The following is a 13,223-nucleotide window of genomic DNA, read 5'->3' on the forward strand; positions in this document are numbered from 1 at the left end:
AATCTTTTTTTCCTTCTGGAACCAACCTTCCTATTCTCACAATATATTCAATATTGAGAACCCCGCCCCCCTTTTCCTCCCCCCCTCAACCCGCCCCCGCCCCCCCAACCACCAAGAAAACCTAGCTATGGCTCTTCCTCATCATCATCTCCAACTCCACATTCAACAACAACAACCCCATCAACAACAACAACAACAGTCCAAATCTTACAGGTAATATATATAAGTAAATTTCAAGAAAACCCCCTTTTTAACAGTAGTTGATTCTTTCCATCTGTTATAGCTTTTTGGACAGGGTTATTTGATATCTGCTGTTGATTTAGTCGAGTTGTGGCCCAGACACCACAGCTATCAAAAGAATTCCCCCTTTGTTGTCTAAAAATCTTATCTTTTTTTGCTGTTTTTAATGATGCTTTTTTTTTTCCTTTTCCAGAGATATGTACAACAATATGGATGGTCAGATTTCAACCCCAGTTGCTTATTTCAACGGCTCGAATCTTCCTGAACAGTCTCAACACCCTCCTTATATACCTCCATGTATTTCTTCTCTTCCTAATTTTAGCTTTTTTTTTTTTTTTGATTTCTTTTACTCCGTTTCAGTTTGTTTGGCCTATTTTGACTTGACATGGAATTTAAGAAAGTAAACTTTTGAATCTTGTAGTATTAAATTAAAGATATGTCAAATAGTACCAAAATGCCCTTTAATCTTGGGGTCGTAACGATATATGGAAAGTTGAAATTTAAAAGTTGCTAAAAAAGTGAAGGGTGATTATTTCCGAAACGGACTAAAAAGGAAAGTTGGCTAGACAAATTGAAACGGAGTAAGTAATTTTTCGTTTTTAAATCTTATTTGTTTACTTATTTATGCAGTTCAAGTAGTGGGGTTAGCTCCTGGTACAGCTGAGGATGGAGGATTGGATTTACAGTGGAATCACGGGTTGGAACCAAAGAAAAAGAGGCCAAAAGAGCAAGATTTACTTGAAAACAACAACTCTCAGATATCTTCTGTTGACTTATTGCAGCGGCGATCAGTGTCTACTGGCTTGGGTTTGTCTTTAGATAATGGTCGTTTGGGTTCATCTGGTGATTCAGCATTTCTTGGGCTTGTGGGTGATGATATTGAGCGAGAATTGCAGAGACAGGATACTGAGATTGATAGATACATCAAAGTGCAGGTTTTTACCACGTCATTTGATTAATTATTAGTTAATCTAATTAGTTTGTGGTTGAATATGTGATTTTAGTGCATCCATTATCAAAAAGTAGGTTCTTTTCCCTGTGTTAAGAGTGAGTGTGTGTGTGTGGGAAGTGTTTAGGTGATCTTAAAATAATTACAGCCACAGTGATCCATACGAGTTTTCCTTGAGCTGAGGTTCTATTGAAAACGACATTTCTACCTCCATTGGAAGGGTAAGGTCTGCGTATGCTGAGTCCAAAGTCTGACGAGCCCTCAAATTTTAGAAGTGACGTAAATCAGTTGTAGTTAAAGTGTGACAAAAGAGGCTTAACACACATTTTTTGCGCAATGCCTCATATTTTAACGGGCAAAAGTTAATGGGGCATTAACTTTTTAAAAAGTGCATAGCGCATAATATGTGCGTTATGCATGTTTTTTAATATAAGAGAGCACAAATATGAGCGTTGTGTTGCTTTTTGCAAAACCTCAACTTCTTCCTCTTCCCCACCACTGGTCCCCCATTGCCAAAACCTTAAAAAAGGTTGAAACCTGCATGACCCCCCCTCCAAATTCCACATTTTGTTAAAAAACTCGTCCAATTCAATATTCAAGGCGTGTTCAAGGCATAGGTCAAGAATAGTGTTGAATTTTGGGAAAAACCAATATTTAGTTGGATTGTTTTAACATAATGAAATTTAAGTTTGTTTTTATGTCGGTTATTTTTTAACCACACTGATTTAGTTCACTAGTTATTTAAGAGTTAGTTTGATACTTAGTCTAGAATAAAAATGTACTTTAATTTTAATATATATAAACAAGTACGATGCAAACTATACAAATTTGATTACAAACTATAAAATTATTACAAGTTAATTACATAATATCAAGTCTACATGCACAACCCTTATGATTTAAAGAAGCCTTCAGCCCAAGTCTCCCGCGCTTAGCATCGTCTCCATCCTCGTCCTGTCTAATAGGATGCTCATCCGCACAATGTATGTCTGAGTTACGCTTCTTCTATGCTTCTTCTGTATATATATATAATAAGTACTTAATGTTAGATATTATAAATACGAGATTCCAGAACTAGTTTAAACTTACGTTTTATAAATATTTATCTGGGTGTCCATGGGAAGGTCAGTGACGGGATGAAATGATGCTAAACGTGGGGGATTTAAGCCGAAGGCTTCTTTAAAGCGTAAGGGTTGTGGAACATAGACATTGATATTATGTAATTAATTTTGTAATAATTTGTATAGTTTATAATCAATTTGTATATTTTGTCATCAGACTTGTGTATATATATTAATGTACATTTTAATTACAGACCAAGTATTAAACTTGGCTCTTAAAAAATTAGTAAACTAAATTAGAATGATTAAAAATGATTGACATAGAGAAAACTAACTTAAATTTCATTATTTGAAACAATCAAAGTGAATATCGTTTTGTCGCAAAATTCTACACTAGATTCTTAACCTATGCCTTGGACACACCTTGAATCTTGAATTGGGCGTTTTTTTTTTCTTAACAAAAGATGTGGGATTTGGAAGGAGGATTGTTGAGGTTTCGACCCTTTTTAAGGTTTTGACAATGGGGAGACGAGTGGTGGGGAGGAGGAAGAAGTCGGGGTTTAGTAAAAAGCAACATAGCGCACAAAATATATGCGCTTTATTTTAAAAAATGCTTAACACACATATTGTGTTATGAACTTTTTTACCGTTAAAAAATCAGTCATAGCGTACAAAATATGTGCTTTAAGCCTCTTTTTTGTTACACTTTATATACATGCCTATTTCAGCCACTTTTTAAATTAGAGGGCCCATTTAGGTTTCAGAATTCACGTGCACTCTACCCTCCCCAGGTCCGACTGGGAAATTAGTGATGCACATGAGTTTATCTTGAGTCGAGGGTCTATTGGAAACAATCTCTCTACCTTCATGGTAGGTTAAGGTCTGAGTACACTTTGCCTTACCCCCGACCCCACTTTTGGGATTACACTAGGTATGTTGTTGTATAGTGATCCATACGAGAAGCAGTTGCTACTTTGAATCTCTACAATGAAGAACTTATTAGTATGGGTGTCATTGCATGTTGAATGCTTAATTGGTTATTTTAATTACAAATTGATTATTACAGTATTTAATCTTTAAGATTTTTGGTAAATTATGTGCTTTAATCCAAAAAAACGTACACTTCTACTTCAAATCTCATGGAGCTTCTTGTTGGTTTTTAAGGTTTTTTGCTTTTAAAAGCACCGTGTCTGTTTCTAGCCGTACATTTTAAGGCTTGGAAATTTTACCATTTATAAGGGTAAAAAGAACCCCCATCAGGGAGTGAAGTAAAATAGAACATGAAACCGTAAGCTCCCAAGTAGGAGCCAGGGCTCTGACCACGTGCCTGTTGAAGAATGATCCGGCAACTCATAGGCAATGGCTTGGTTAGGGAGCCCACCAGTGTCGTAGCGAAAGCGAGTCTTGATAGGGAGGTTGTCACTGCTTATGGACCCGTACCTCGTTGATCTAAGAGTGCAGTGATTTGGGTTGGTAGCATTTCGAGATTTGTTTTATCATCTCTGAGATTTTTATGTCTGAAGGGTGTTCTTTTTCTGCCCTAAATAAGTTGAATTAGCATACATATTTGCCCTAGTGCTTACTGAAATTTCCCTTTTAAACCTAGAGTTTGAACTAGGCTAGTTGTCAGAAATTCTTGAAACAAGCATAAGACAAGGATATTACTGGAATGCTGAATTTACAGCCTCGTTGTTATGCAGTCAGATTAACTTCCCATTAATATAGATTTCTTTCGGGAAAATTTGATCCCATGTCTGGGCTTGCAGGCATGAAACTTTTTGAGAATTCACTTCTGTGAGAGAGAAAAAAGCCAGTGGATTGTGTTTGTTTGGGCTTTTAGCTGTGTCAATTTGATGTTCTCATTTATCTCGAGATAGTTGAAGAGGTATCTGAAATGCATGGATGTAGCTTTTTCTACCAAATGTTCTCATTTATCAAATGGTGATATTTGATAAATATTCAAGTTTGGCTGTTATGCTTGTTTTAGGTTAAGAATTTGTGAATTATTGATCATAAAAATGGAAGTCCTTATATACTCTTGTTGTGGCATCTTAAACTCCTGCTTTAGATATTCTAACCACTAGTTGAGATCTCGAGGCAGGAATTTGATCATATAGTTGACATAGTGGCATTAATAATAATTATGAGTGTTGATATTAACCTCATCATATATGTTCTGTTTAATACTCTTTTTTTTTTTCTTTCCAAAAGGGTGACCGTTTAAGGCAAGCTATTTTGGAGAAGGTTCAAGCTAATCAGGTTCAGGCTATCACCTACGTTGAAGAGAAGGTCCTTCAGAAACTTCGAGAAAAAGACGCAGAGGTTGATGATATCAACAAGAAAAACATGGAGCTTGAATTGCGAATGGAACAAATGGCTTTGGAAGCCAATGCTTGGCAACAGCGTGCCAAATACAATGAGAACTTGATCAACACACTTAAGGTAAATCTACAACATGTTTATGCACAGAGCAGAGATAGTAAAGAAGGTTGTGGTGACAGTGAGGTAGATGACACAGCATCATGCTGCAATGGACGGGCCACAGATCTCCACCTGCTTTGCCGGGATAGCAAGGAAATGAAGGAGTTAATGACGTGTAGGGTCTGTAGAGCCAATGAAGTTTGCATGCTATTGTTACCATGTAAGCATCTCTGCCTGTGTAAAGAGTGTGAAAGTAAGCTTAGTCTTTGTCCCTTATGTCAGTCCACTAAGTATATAGGTATGGAGGTTTACATGTAGTTGGATATTGCGTATCTAATGTACATGTCTTGGCCAATGTTTATGTCCTATGTCCTGGTCAACTGACTTGTTGTATACACTTTTATCCCCACCTTAATATTTTGGAAAACTGTCTTAGATATTCTTGGCAGTCTAATTGTCATTTAGGATTCTTCCTTGGATGGAATGACAGTTATTGTCTGGTCTGAGGTTACATTTTCTTCAGAACCAGTAACAGTATATACTGGATGTCTATATCGGCTTGCTGGTAACCATTGTGTAATGGCATCATATATTCTCTATAAGCAGCGTTGTGTAATGGCATATTTTCTGTATAAGCAACACTCTGTACTTTGTAGTATCTAGTTGCTTGCTAGATTGCCGCTCCGATAGATAGCAAACTACTTTTGGGATTGATGATGCTACTGTGATGCCCGAGTATTAGAAGTTTATATCATGGTTGTAAGAAATCTGCTTGTGTAGGAATACCGACATATGATTTAGGTTTTGAAGCTTCTGCCGAGACATTGATTCTGAGTCAGGTAGGTATTGTTTTTTTACCGTTAGCGCGAGGGTGAGTCAGTTTTACTGCATAAATAGTAAAGCTAGAGTTTGTCGAGGCTGATTTTATGCTATCAGTGTGAATAGTTTGCTGGTTTATGGGACCAGGAGTTTATGGGCTGCATCCCTAAAAAGAGTCACGGTTGCTAGTGCATCCAGAAGTTGAAACAGTGGAGAAAAAAGAGTGGAGTTTTGGGACAAGTGAGCAAGCAAATATGCATTGCAAGTTTAGCATTCACTTAGTGAAACCCCCTCTTTCATATGTCGGAAAGAGGTTGATCCATCGGGTTCAGTATTGGAGATAGTTGGGTTGAAATGATCCATCGGGTTCGGGATTGGAGAGGGTTGGTCGATTGGGAGGTCCAGACATTGATTCTTCATTGTGTCAAATTTGCTCCTCTTTCAGAATCTGCTAATGGTAAGACTTGTTTATCATTCATATATGCTGGAAAAATTTTGCCCAACATCCATACCTCAACAATCCCTTAAATGTTTCTGCCGGAACTAGGACCGCACCCACAATTACTTGGGTTCTTATCAGATTCAGCCCAATAATATATAAGTTCAATTACACATACTAATTATCAAGCCCATTTGGACTCTAACCATACTCATACATTTCATTTGTTAATCACCAAACGCCTTGAGAATCAAGACAAAGCAAGTAGTGCCTCCAAAATGTATCATTCATATTGCACAAAGATTTTATTCAACTCAGTACAAATGCGATCTTGATAAAGTAAGAAATATATTTTCAAAAGCACATTCGATTATTGGACGAGAGAAAAGTAGCAGTTGGTCAAATTGCTGTCCATGATTACCAGCTTTTGGCCCATCAAAATACCTCTGTAATTTCAACATTCTGTTGAGCATTTGGTCTTTGTTCAATCACAGTGTTGCTATCTTTAACTGATCTTGGTCTTACTATTCTTGTATAGCACCGAGTTAGAACCAGAGAAGCCCATCTAAGAGCTGGTTTTGCATTATTTGCAATTATAGAGCTTATATATAGCCAGTATTTTCTGACAAAACGAGCGATTGAGATCAAAAGTACAATCCCACATATAACACCTGAAATCAGTAATGGACCTGAGAACAACTCTGGTCCTAATCCAGGACCCTGTTCCTCAGCTGATGGAGAAGAACAATTTGAAGAAATAAGCATTTGTTCTTCTAGTTGATTTATCTCTCCACTCTGCGTGACTTTAAGAACAGCTTCTGAGATATCAACTACTAATGGAGAACCCTTTGGAAATACCTGATACATTAAAATATCAGAAAGTTAAAAACTAGTAAATAATTTCAACAGGCTAACAAGAAGGGTTAATTTCATTTATGCTCACCAAACTTCGTCCATTATGATAGAGTAACTAAATTATGTTGTCATATTAGAGTAACTATAGCAGTAAAGACGCTACATTAGTTTTGCCACAGTATAAGTAACTCAATTATACTCGGTGACTTTACATTGATACCGGGTAAAGCACAGTGAACATACGTGAAATTAGTCCACAAACATGGGGATCATAAGCAGATTGAAAAGCTAAAAAGATGCAATGTTGATCTTACAAAGCCAAATCCGCCAAGTTTATAGACAGGTCCTGACTTGGTGTAACCTTTGCAGTTCTTGGCAAGGAAAACTTTGGCATGTGGAGCTTCAAAAAAAGCAGCAGAAATTTCTCCCTTCTCAAAAGCTTTAGGATAGTCACTGAATGAACTGATTTCCTTGATGTTCTCTGGCTTGAATTGCAAATTCACCAGATATCTGATTATAAATGACTTGTTGTTGCAACCAACTGCAGCATTAGTCTTTATAAGATAATCGACACCTAGTACTGAAGGTTCCAGCCTAGGAACCGTCATGATGGAGGAAAGAAGTGCAGTAAAGCAAGCTGTGACAATCACAACTACACATAACCATGTAGTCAGCACAAGTCGAGATAGATTGCTTTTGATCGATTCTCCTGTAATGATTTCCCAACTTGGAGTGATAAGCTTTTGAATTAGACATTAAGTGTAAACAATAGTCCTGTATATATCTTTATTCTGAAGGGAAAAAGTTCAAATTTATCTTCCTATTACACAAAATATGTTAGATTTTACCCTCCGTTATACTCTCGCATTTGCTGTTGACTTTAAGAAAGCTCCACGTGGATAAGGAAGGACTCCATGTGTTAAAATATCTCAAGAAAATGTTTCACTCAAAACTATTTACTAACAATAGGAGTATAACAAAGAGTAAAATTAAGATAATTCAGATAGTCAGAGAGTATATTTTAACCCTTTTCCTATTCTATACTTCCTTTCGTCCACTTTCTTTGACATAGTTTGACTACTCCGCATGTAGTTCAGGGAAAGAAATGAAAACTTAGAAAACTTGTGGCTTTAAACATGTCGTTACACTCATGTGCTATAACAGCTTTTCGTTAAGAAATTATTGAAACGTAACATTCTTTGTGTACGAACTGATAAGTAAATAGTGTCAAAGAAGGTGGAAAGGGAAAGTATAAAGTATTTTTAAGTTTGAAACTTACGTTGTGAAAAAGAGAGAACAGTGACAGAGAACCAAAGCATGGATCCAATCAGCTGAGGGAAAGAACCACTGAAATCCGGGTTGTCACTTACGTACTCATTTAACCAGATGACAGCCCCTGTGGACATGCTCATCACAGCCAGAAGAATCCACAACTTCAACTTGAAGGCTTTTATAACAATAAAATGGGCCTTTTTGAGTCTTGGTCTTTCAGTCACTACCATGACAAGTCCCGAGTCAATATAGGGCTGTGAAAATTCTGCAAGCTCATAGCGATAAGGCATTATTTCTGTATCACCTACTGCTGCATCCAGACTCTATTAATGAACTGGTGAGTATTTGCAGATGTTAAAACACAAAATCAACTAGCAACTATGAGTTATAATTAGCACACTTTACTGATCGATGATGATGAAAATCTTAAGGGAAGTTGGTAGAAAATGCTCCCGACTATATGAAATATCTTAATTTTACCTTTCCTTATACTTTGTGGTCATTCATACCCGTTATTAGCAAATGCCCAAGACCATCACCTGATTTGTTTCGAAGAGAGGATTCCAAAATACTTGTACTTCTATTGATGATGTTGTTGTAAAAAGAATAGAATTGTTAGCTGATTGAGAATAACTTTCAGTATTCTAAGTTTTTTCAAGAGCAGCATTTTATTTTATGAGAGGTGTCCTGTTACCCTTTGACCTTAACGGATCTCCAACTGGAAGTATAACAGACACTAATTTTTAAATGTGTATGGATATATTACAACCTTTCTCTTGAAGTATTTTGACACGTGGAATCTACAGTCCAAGATGCAGTTCGTTAAGGTCAAGGGAAAACACAGGATAGTTGCTATCAACAAGGGTACGGAGGACACCAAGTATAACAAAAGGTAAAAGTCAAATATTTTGTATAGCAGAGGAACAGTTTTGGAATATGCTGAGAAATGCTATGCACCAAAAGTAGATGCAATGGTTAACTTAAGAGTCATGCATGTACATACCTTGTTTGAAACTCCTACCACCATATCATCATAAGTACCATAGAAGGGAACAAGAACATAGGGCAGATAATATGGAAGTTGCCTCACTACTGCTTCAAAAACATGAACTGAAAATCCACTAATCAGAGTCTCATTTCTCTCTTGGTTAAACTTAATTGTCACAAACTGATTAAATACACCTCCTGCAGGTACCCCAATCTTTAGTGGTTTATCCACGCCTCCTATAGTCCACCCTTTTGGAACAGTTTGCTTACCACCAGGCCACAAAATTGACCCCAAAGCCCATCCTAAACCGTTTTCAATTCTCATTTTCATCTCATTGGATTCAACTAGATCAGAAAAACCAAACTCTGGTGTCCAAAATGACACTTCTCTGTAGCTTTTGCCAAACACATTAATGATCCTGTAGGTTTGGTTTCGATATAACTTGCCATTCTTGAAATTAACTTTCCCACTTAAACCTTCAAAATCACTCAACAAGATGCTTTTCATTAGTTCACTTGAATTGCTTTTGGATAACTTCTGCATGGCCTTACCAGTTGCCCATGTTGCATCATAAGCCTTGAGAGCATATGAGCTAGGACTAGGATATCCGTCTTCTTCAGGATATTCTGATCTGTACTTTCTCCTGAACTTAACATTGAACTCACCAAAAGAGTCATTTTTTTCATTAACATTTGCCTTAAACCCGATCACACCTTGCATATTTAATAAAGCAGAAGGTTCAACAGAGTCGAGAAGACTTGCCATATTGTCTGAAATAATCCATACATAATCTTTCCCCATCATTCCCATTTCATTTGCCATCTCAAAAAGAACTAAACCAAAGTCTAAAGAACACTGTATCAACACAAAAACTTTAACATTCTTGGTTCTCAACTTCACCAGCTCTTCTTGAATGAATGATTTTGAACTCGAAAGAGAGGACAAAGGAGGAAAAGCTAAATGATGTTCAATAGAGGAGTCAACAACTTTGAGTGAATCAGAAAGGTGAGTGATCAGTCCAACATCCATATTGGAGAAACTGTTACTAATTTCATAAAAAGCTATCACCTTTCTCCACTTGAAATATCCAATTAAGGCAGCAAAGCATTGCATTTGTGAGTTAACATCACTACTCATTTGTATAAGTGAAGGTGGTTCCGTGGGTAGTATTGTCGAATATGAGACAGCTGGACTTAGAGAAATAATAGGGATGCCTTTGTAGGCTTCATCACCAAAGTCAGAAAATAGAGCAGCTTCTTGGTGTGTCAATGGTCCTAGGATGGCATGTACTTGCTTCTTGTTGACAAGATAATTTGCTGCAAAATTTTAAGGTCAGTTCACCAAAGCTGCATTAGTATGTAGTGGATGTCGAACATAATCAAATAAATGTCTTTGTTTAAAATGCATGTCGGAGGAGGGAGGTAATTCAACCTCAAAAGCCATCTCTCGGAGTCGAGGAGACTAAATGGCATTGCATGCTTAAGACATCTAGAGCATGAACCATATAAGATGAGGCCCAACATTCAGTGAAACAACAATTGGACAGGTATGTTAAATGAATCTTGATCTAACTCAACATAAAAGCTAGCTAGCTAGGAGGCGAGGATTATCCAAAATCAAACGAGGAGCCCAAATGAGATGCTCAACAAAGTGTGGTTTCTTTAACAAACTTTTAGATGATATGGTTACATACTTTAACATGATATTATGGGCGGCAAGGGTGGTTCAGTGCACACCCTTTGTCGAAAAATTATGTGGTGTGCAGAGGTTAAATGTTAACTACTGTAAGTGTTTATTTAATTTGACGACACCCTTAATACAATTGAGAGGAAACTTTGCACACTCTTGGACAAATATCTGGCTTCAACTATTAATCTCTTAGCCATATTTACATGGTATGAGATGATTAAAGCTAAAAGGTTTGAGTTCAGCTAAATCCAATGTTCAATGATGTATGATTGGGAGGATAATATATGGGCTTAACAATATATAAGTTAGAATGTCTGATAGTCAAATCCAATGGCAGTCCAAACACATTTGTTTTTTTATGCTTTGACGTGAAAGGATAGCTAACCAATAGTATAAACAAGTATATGTTTTGACTTCTTGAGTATTTTAAGGGGTCATTTGATTTTCGGACAAAGTTGTCTCAAAATTATTGTAATCAGATTGTAGTTTTTTAATTATGATAACACTAAGTTTGATGGGACAAATGTATATTTTCGACCAAATAATGTTTAAAATTAGTCGCAAACTTAATCCTGAGATATCAAGAAGACAAGAACCCTCACTCCTGAGGTATCAAGAACCCTCAAGTTTCTCGAATTAGTATAAACAAGTACTGTAACTTTAGAGTTTCTAAAGCTTGTTTATTCTGTTTGTGAGCATTTGAAGTTGATTTTTCGAGTTAATACGAAAGAATCACATATGAATTGTTTAATAATATGTTTACACGTAAACTTATGAAAACAAAAATTTTCGTTTATAAGCTTTTCATATTATTTAAACATAAACTTGTGATCAGAATACTTGTTTGATATTGCAAATTATTTAGACATAAACTTATGACCAGAATACTTATTTGATATTGCAAATTTTGTGCAAAGATTATGTTCCTATATAGCTGAAAGTGTGACACCAAAAGGATTCCATATGTGCTTTTGAGGACTAGAGGGTGTTCCTCATTACCCCCTCTAGATCAAAAAACAGAAGCTGATCGAGGATTTGAAATTTATGAATTTTAAATTTGAGCTTTGAAAGTTATTGAGTTTTGAATTTATAACTTGTACATACTAAATAGAATTTTTCAGATAAATATAATGTTTATATCATAATTGGTGGATTTTTAACGACATATTCACACCTAGGGCAGGAGAGAAGAAAATAAAGAACTTTCTTGTCATAATTTCCTGTATGAATACTGCGTCGAACATGAATATTGTGATTGGTAGTAGAACACTGATTCCCTAGTTGAAACCTAATTCGATCTTTATGTATAGAGTTCTTGAGATATAAGAAGACAAAGTACAGTGATATATAGGGAGTAAGAGTTTACCAAGGGAAGCTGCAGGAGCATGGGAATAAGCAAAGTTGATAACTAACTCTGAACATTTGGAATTTCGGCTATTAAATTCATCAACTGCAATCTCCATTGCCACCTTTTGCTCTTTACCAACTCTTGTTGTTGGATCAAAGATTGCTCCTATTCTCCACATTATCATGTTACAATCATCATCTATTGAACCATTCTTGTTATTACCCAATGAAAATGCTACCAATAAGAAATAGACCAACAAAGAGAAGGCAGTGGTAGTAGCACTTCTCATTTTTGTTAGTATAAAATTAGACTTTTGGTTGGCGGTTGTTGTGTCATATATGAAGGGACCGGGCTAAGAGATGAACCATAATAGTAATACTTTTGTCCTAGTTCCAAATAATTTAGAATCGACTATATGAGTCCTCACTTCTCATTTAATCTCATATCAACTCATCACGATAATGAATAAGACAAAACTTAGAGTCGATAAACAACTTGAGCAAGCCATCTCGAGCGATCTTCTCATATTTTATCCTCGTGTTACTTGCCCCTTCAGAGATTAATCACACTAAAGTTTAGACAGATGAGAAAATTACTAATAATAATATTATTTTTTATCTCAATTGAAATTTGAACTTTGATTTTCTATGATTTTCACCTATATCATTGGTCCCAAGCCCAATTGCACAACGACAAAAACTTCAAGGAAATTATAGAATCTGACTTTTTTGAAGAATCTTCCTTGGGACTTGTTCAAAGTTCAAAGAGATGGATTTAAAGAACAACCGACAAGATCGGCAATAATATTGCAAGTTGAAATAAACAAATCCCTATATAGTTAATGAGTTAATATAAACATGTCACCAATCACCACTAAGAAATGCAGTCAGCCCCGTGCACTAAAGTTCCCGCTATACGCAGGGTCTGGAAAAGCCCCACCACAAGAGTCCACAGTTCTACCTTGCATTTATGGCAGATGCTATTTCCACGTATAGCAATAGTTGATCAGCTCAACAAAGCTATTGTTAATTTATGTGTTGGTACATAATTTGCATCAACTTCTAAAACAATCTCCTGGTTTTGGGAGTTACTATGGCTCCCATGCTTTTGTTTTTCACCCGGTATCTGATATCCTTAATGAA

The 13,223-nt window shown here is 36.3% G+C and overlaps 2 protein-coding genes across 3 annotated transcripts; one reads left to right on the forward strand and one right to left on the reverse strand.

Moving 5' to 3' along the window:
- LOC107867161 (probable BOI-related E3 ubiquitin-protein ligase 2) lies at positions 1–5,110 on the forward strand. Its single transcript, XM_016713294.2, has 4 exons — positions 1–213; positions 434–537; positions 871–1,175; positions 4,462–5,110. The coding sequence occupies exons 1-4, from the start codon at positions 128–130 to the stop codon at positions 4,987–4,989; spliced, it is 1,023 nt and encodes a 340-aa protein (XP_016568780.2). The 5' UTR covers positions 1–127; the 3' UTR covers positions 4,990–5,110.
- Positions 5,006–12,846, reverse strand: LOC107867160 (glutamate receptor 2.4). 2 transcript variants are annotated; one of them, XM_016713293.2, is made up of 5 exons: positions 12,100–12,846; positions 9,060–10,360; positions 8,064–8,379; positions 7,099–7,325; positions 5,006–6,787 (listed from the first exon to the last, which is right to left on the reverse strand). In XM_016713293.2, exons 1-5 carry the CDS (start codon positions 12,368–12,370, stop codon positions 6,365–6,367), a joined length of 2,538 nt encoding a protein of 845 aa, XP_016568779.2. In that variant the 5' UTR covers positions 12,371–12,846; the 3' UTR covers positions 5,006–6,364. The 2 variants fall into 2 exon arrangements, with proteins under 2 accessions (XP_016568779.2, XP_016568777.2); XM_016713291.2 differs by having other exon boundaries at positions 7,099–7,493; positions 12,100–12,845.
- Between the last annotated feature and the right edge of the window lie 377 nt (positions 12,847–13,223).

The sequence above is a fragment of the Capsicum annuum genome, chromosome 4 (assembly GCF_002878395.1).
Source record: "Capsicum annuum cultivar UCD-10X-F1 chromosome 4, UCD10Xv1.1, whole genome shotgun sequence".
Taxonomy (NCBI): Eukaryota; Viridiplantae; Streptophyta; class Magnoliopsida; order Solanales; family Solanaceae; genus Capsicum; species Capsicum annuum.

What these genes read in the sequence shown, in the direction of transcription:
- LOC107867161 (XM_016713294.2), top strand. Translation starts at nt 128, where the DNA reads ATGGCTCTTCCTCATCATCATCTCCAACTCCACATTCAACAACAACAA. An exon ending in CAACAGTCCAAATCTTACAG is followed by an intron (nt 214 to 433) that starts GTAATATATATA and finishes TTCCTTTTCCAG; the next exon opens with AGATATGTACAACAATATGG. An exon ending in ATAGATACATCAAAGTGCAG is followed by an intron (nt 1,176 to 4,461) that starts GTTTTTACCACG and finishes TCTTTCCAAAAG; the next exon opens with GGTGACCGTTTAAGGCAAGC.
- LOC107867160 (XM_016713291.2), bottom strand. Translation starts at nt 12,370, where the DNA reads ATGAGAAGTGCTACTACCACTGCCTTCTCTTTGTTGGTCTATTTCTTA. An exon ending in TGGTAGGAGTTTCAAACAAG is followed by an intron (nt 8,380 to 9,059) that starts GTATGTACATGC and finishes GTTCATTAATAG; the next exon opens with AGTCTGGATGCAGCAGTAGG. An exon ending in AACTTGGCGGATTTGGCTTT is followed by an intron (nt 6,788 to 7,098) that starts GTAAGATCAACA and finishes TTAATGTATCAG; the next exon opens with GTATTTCCAAAGGGTTCTCC.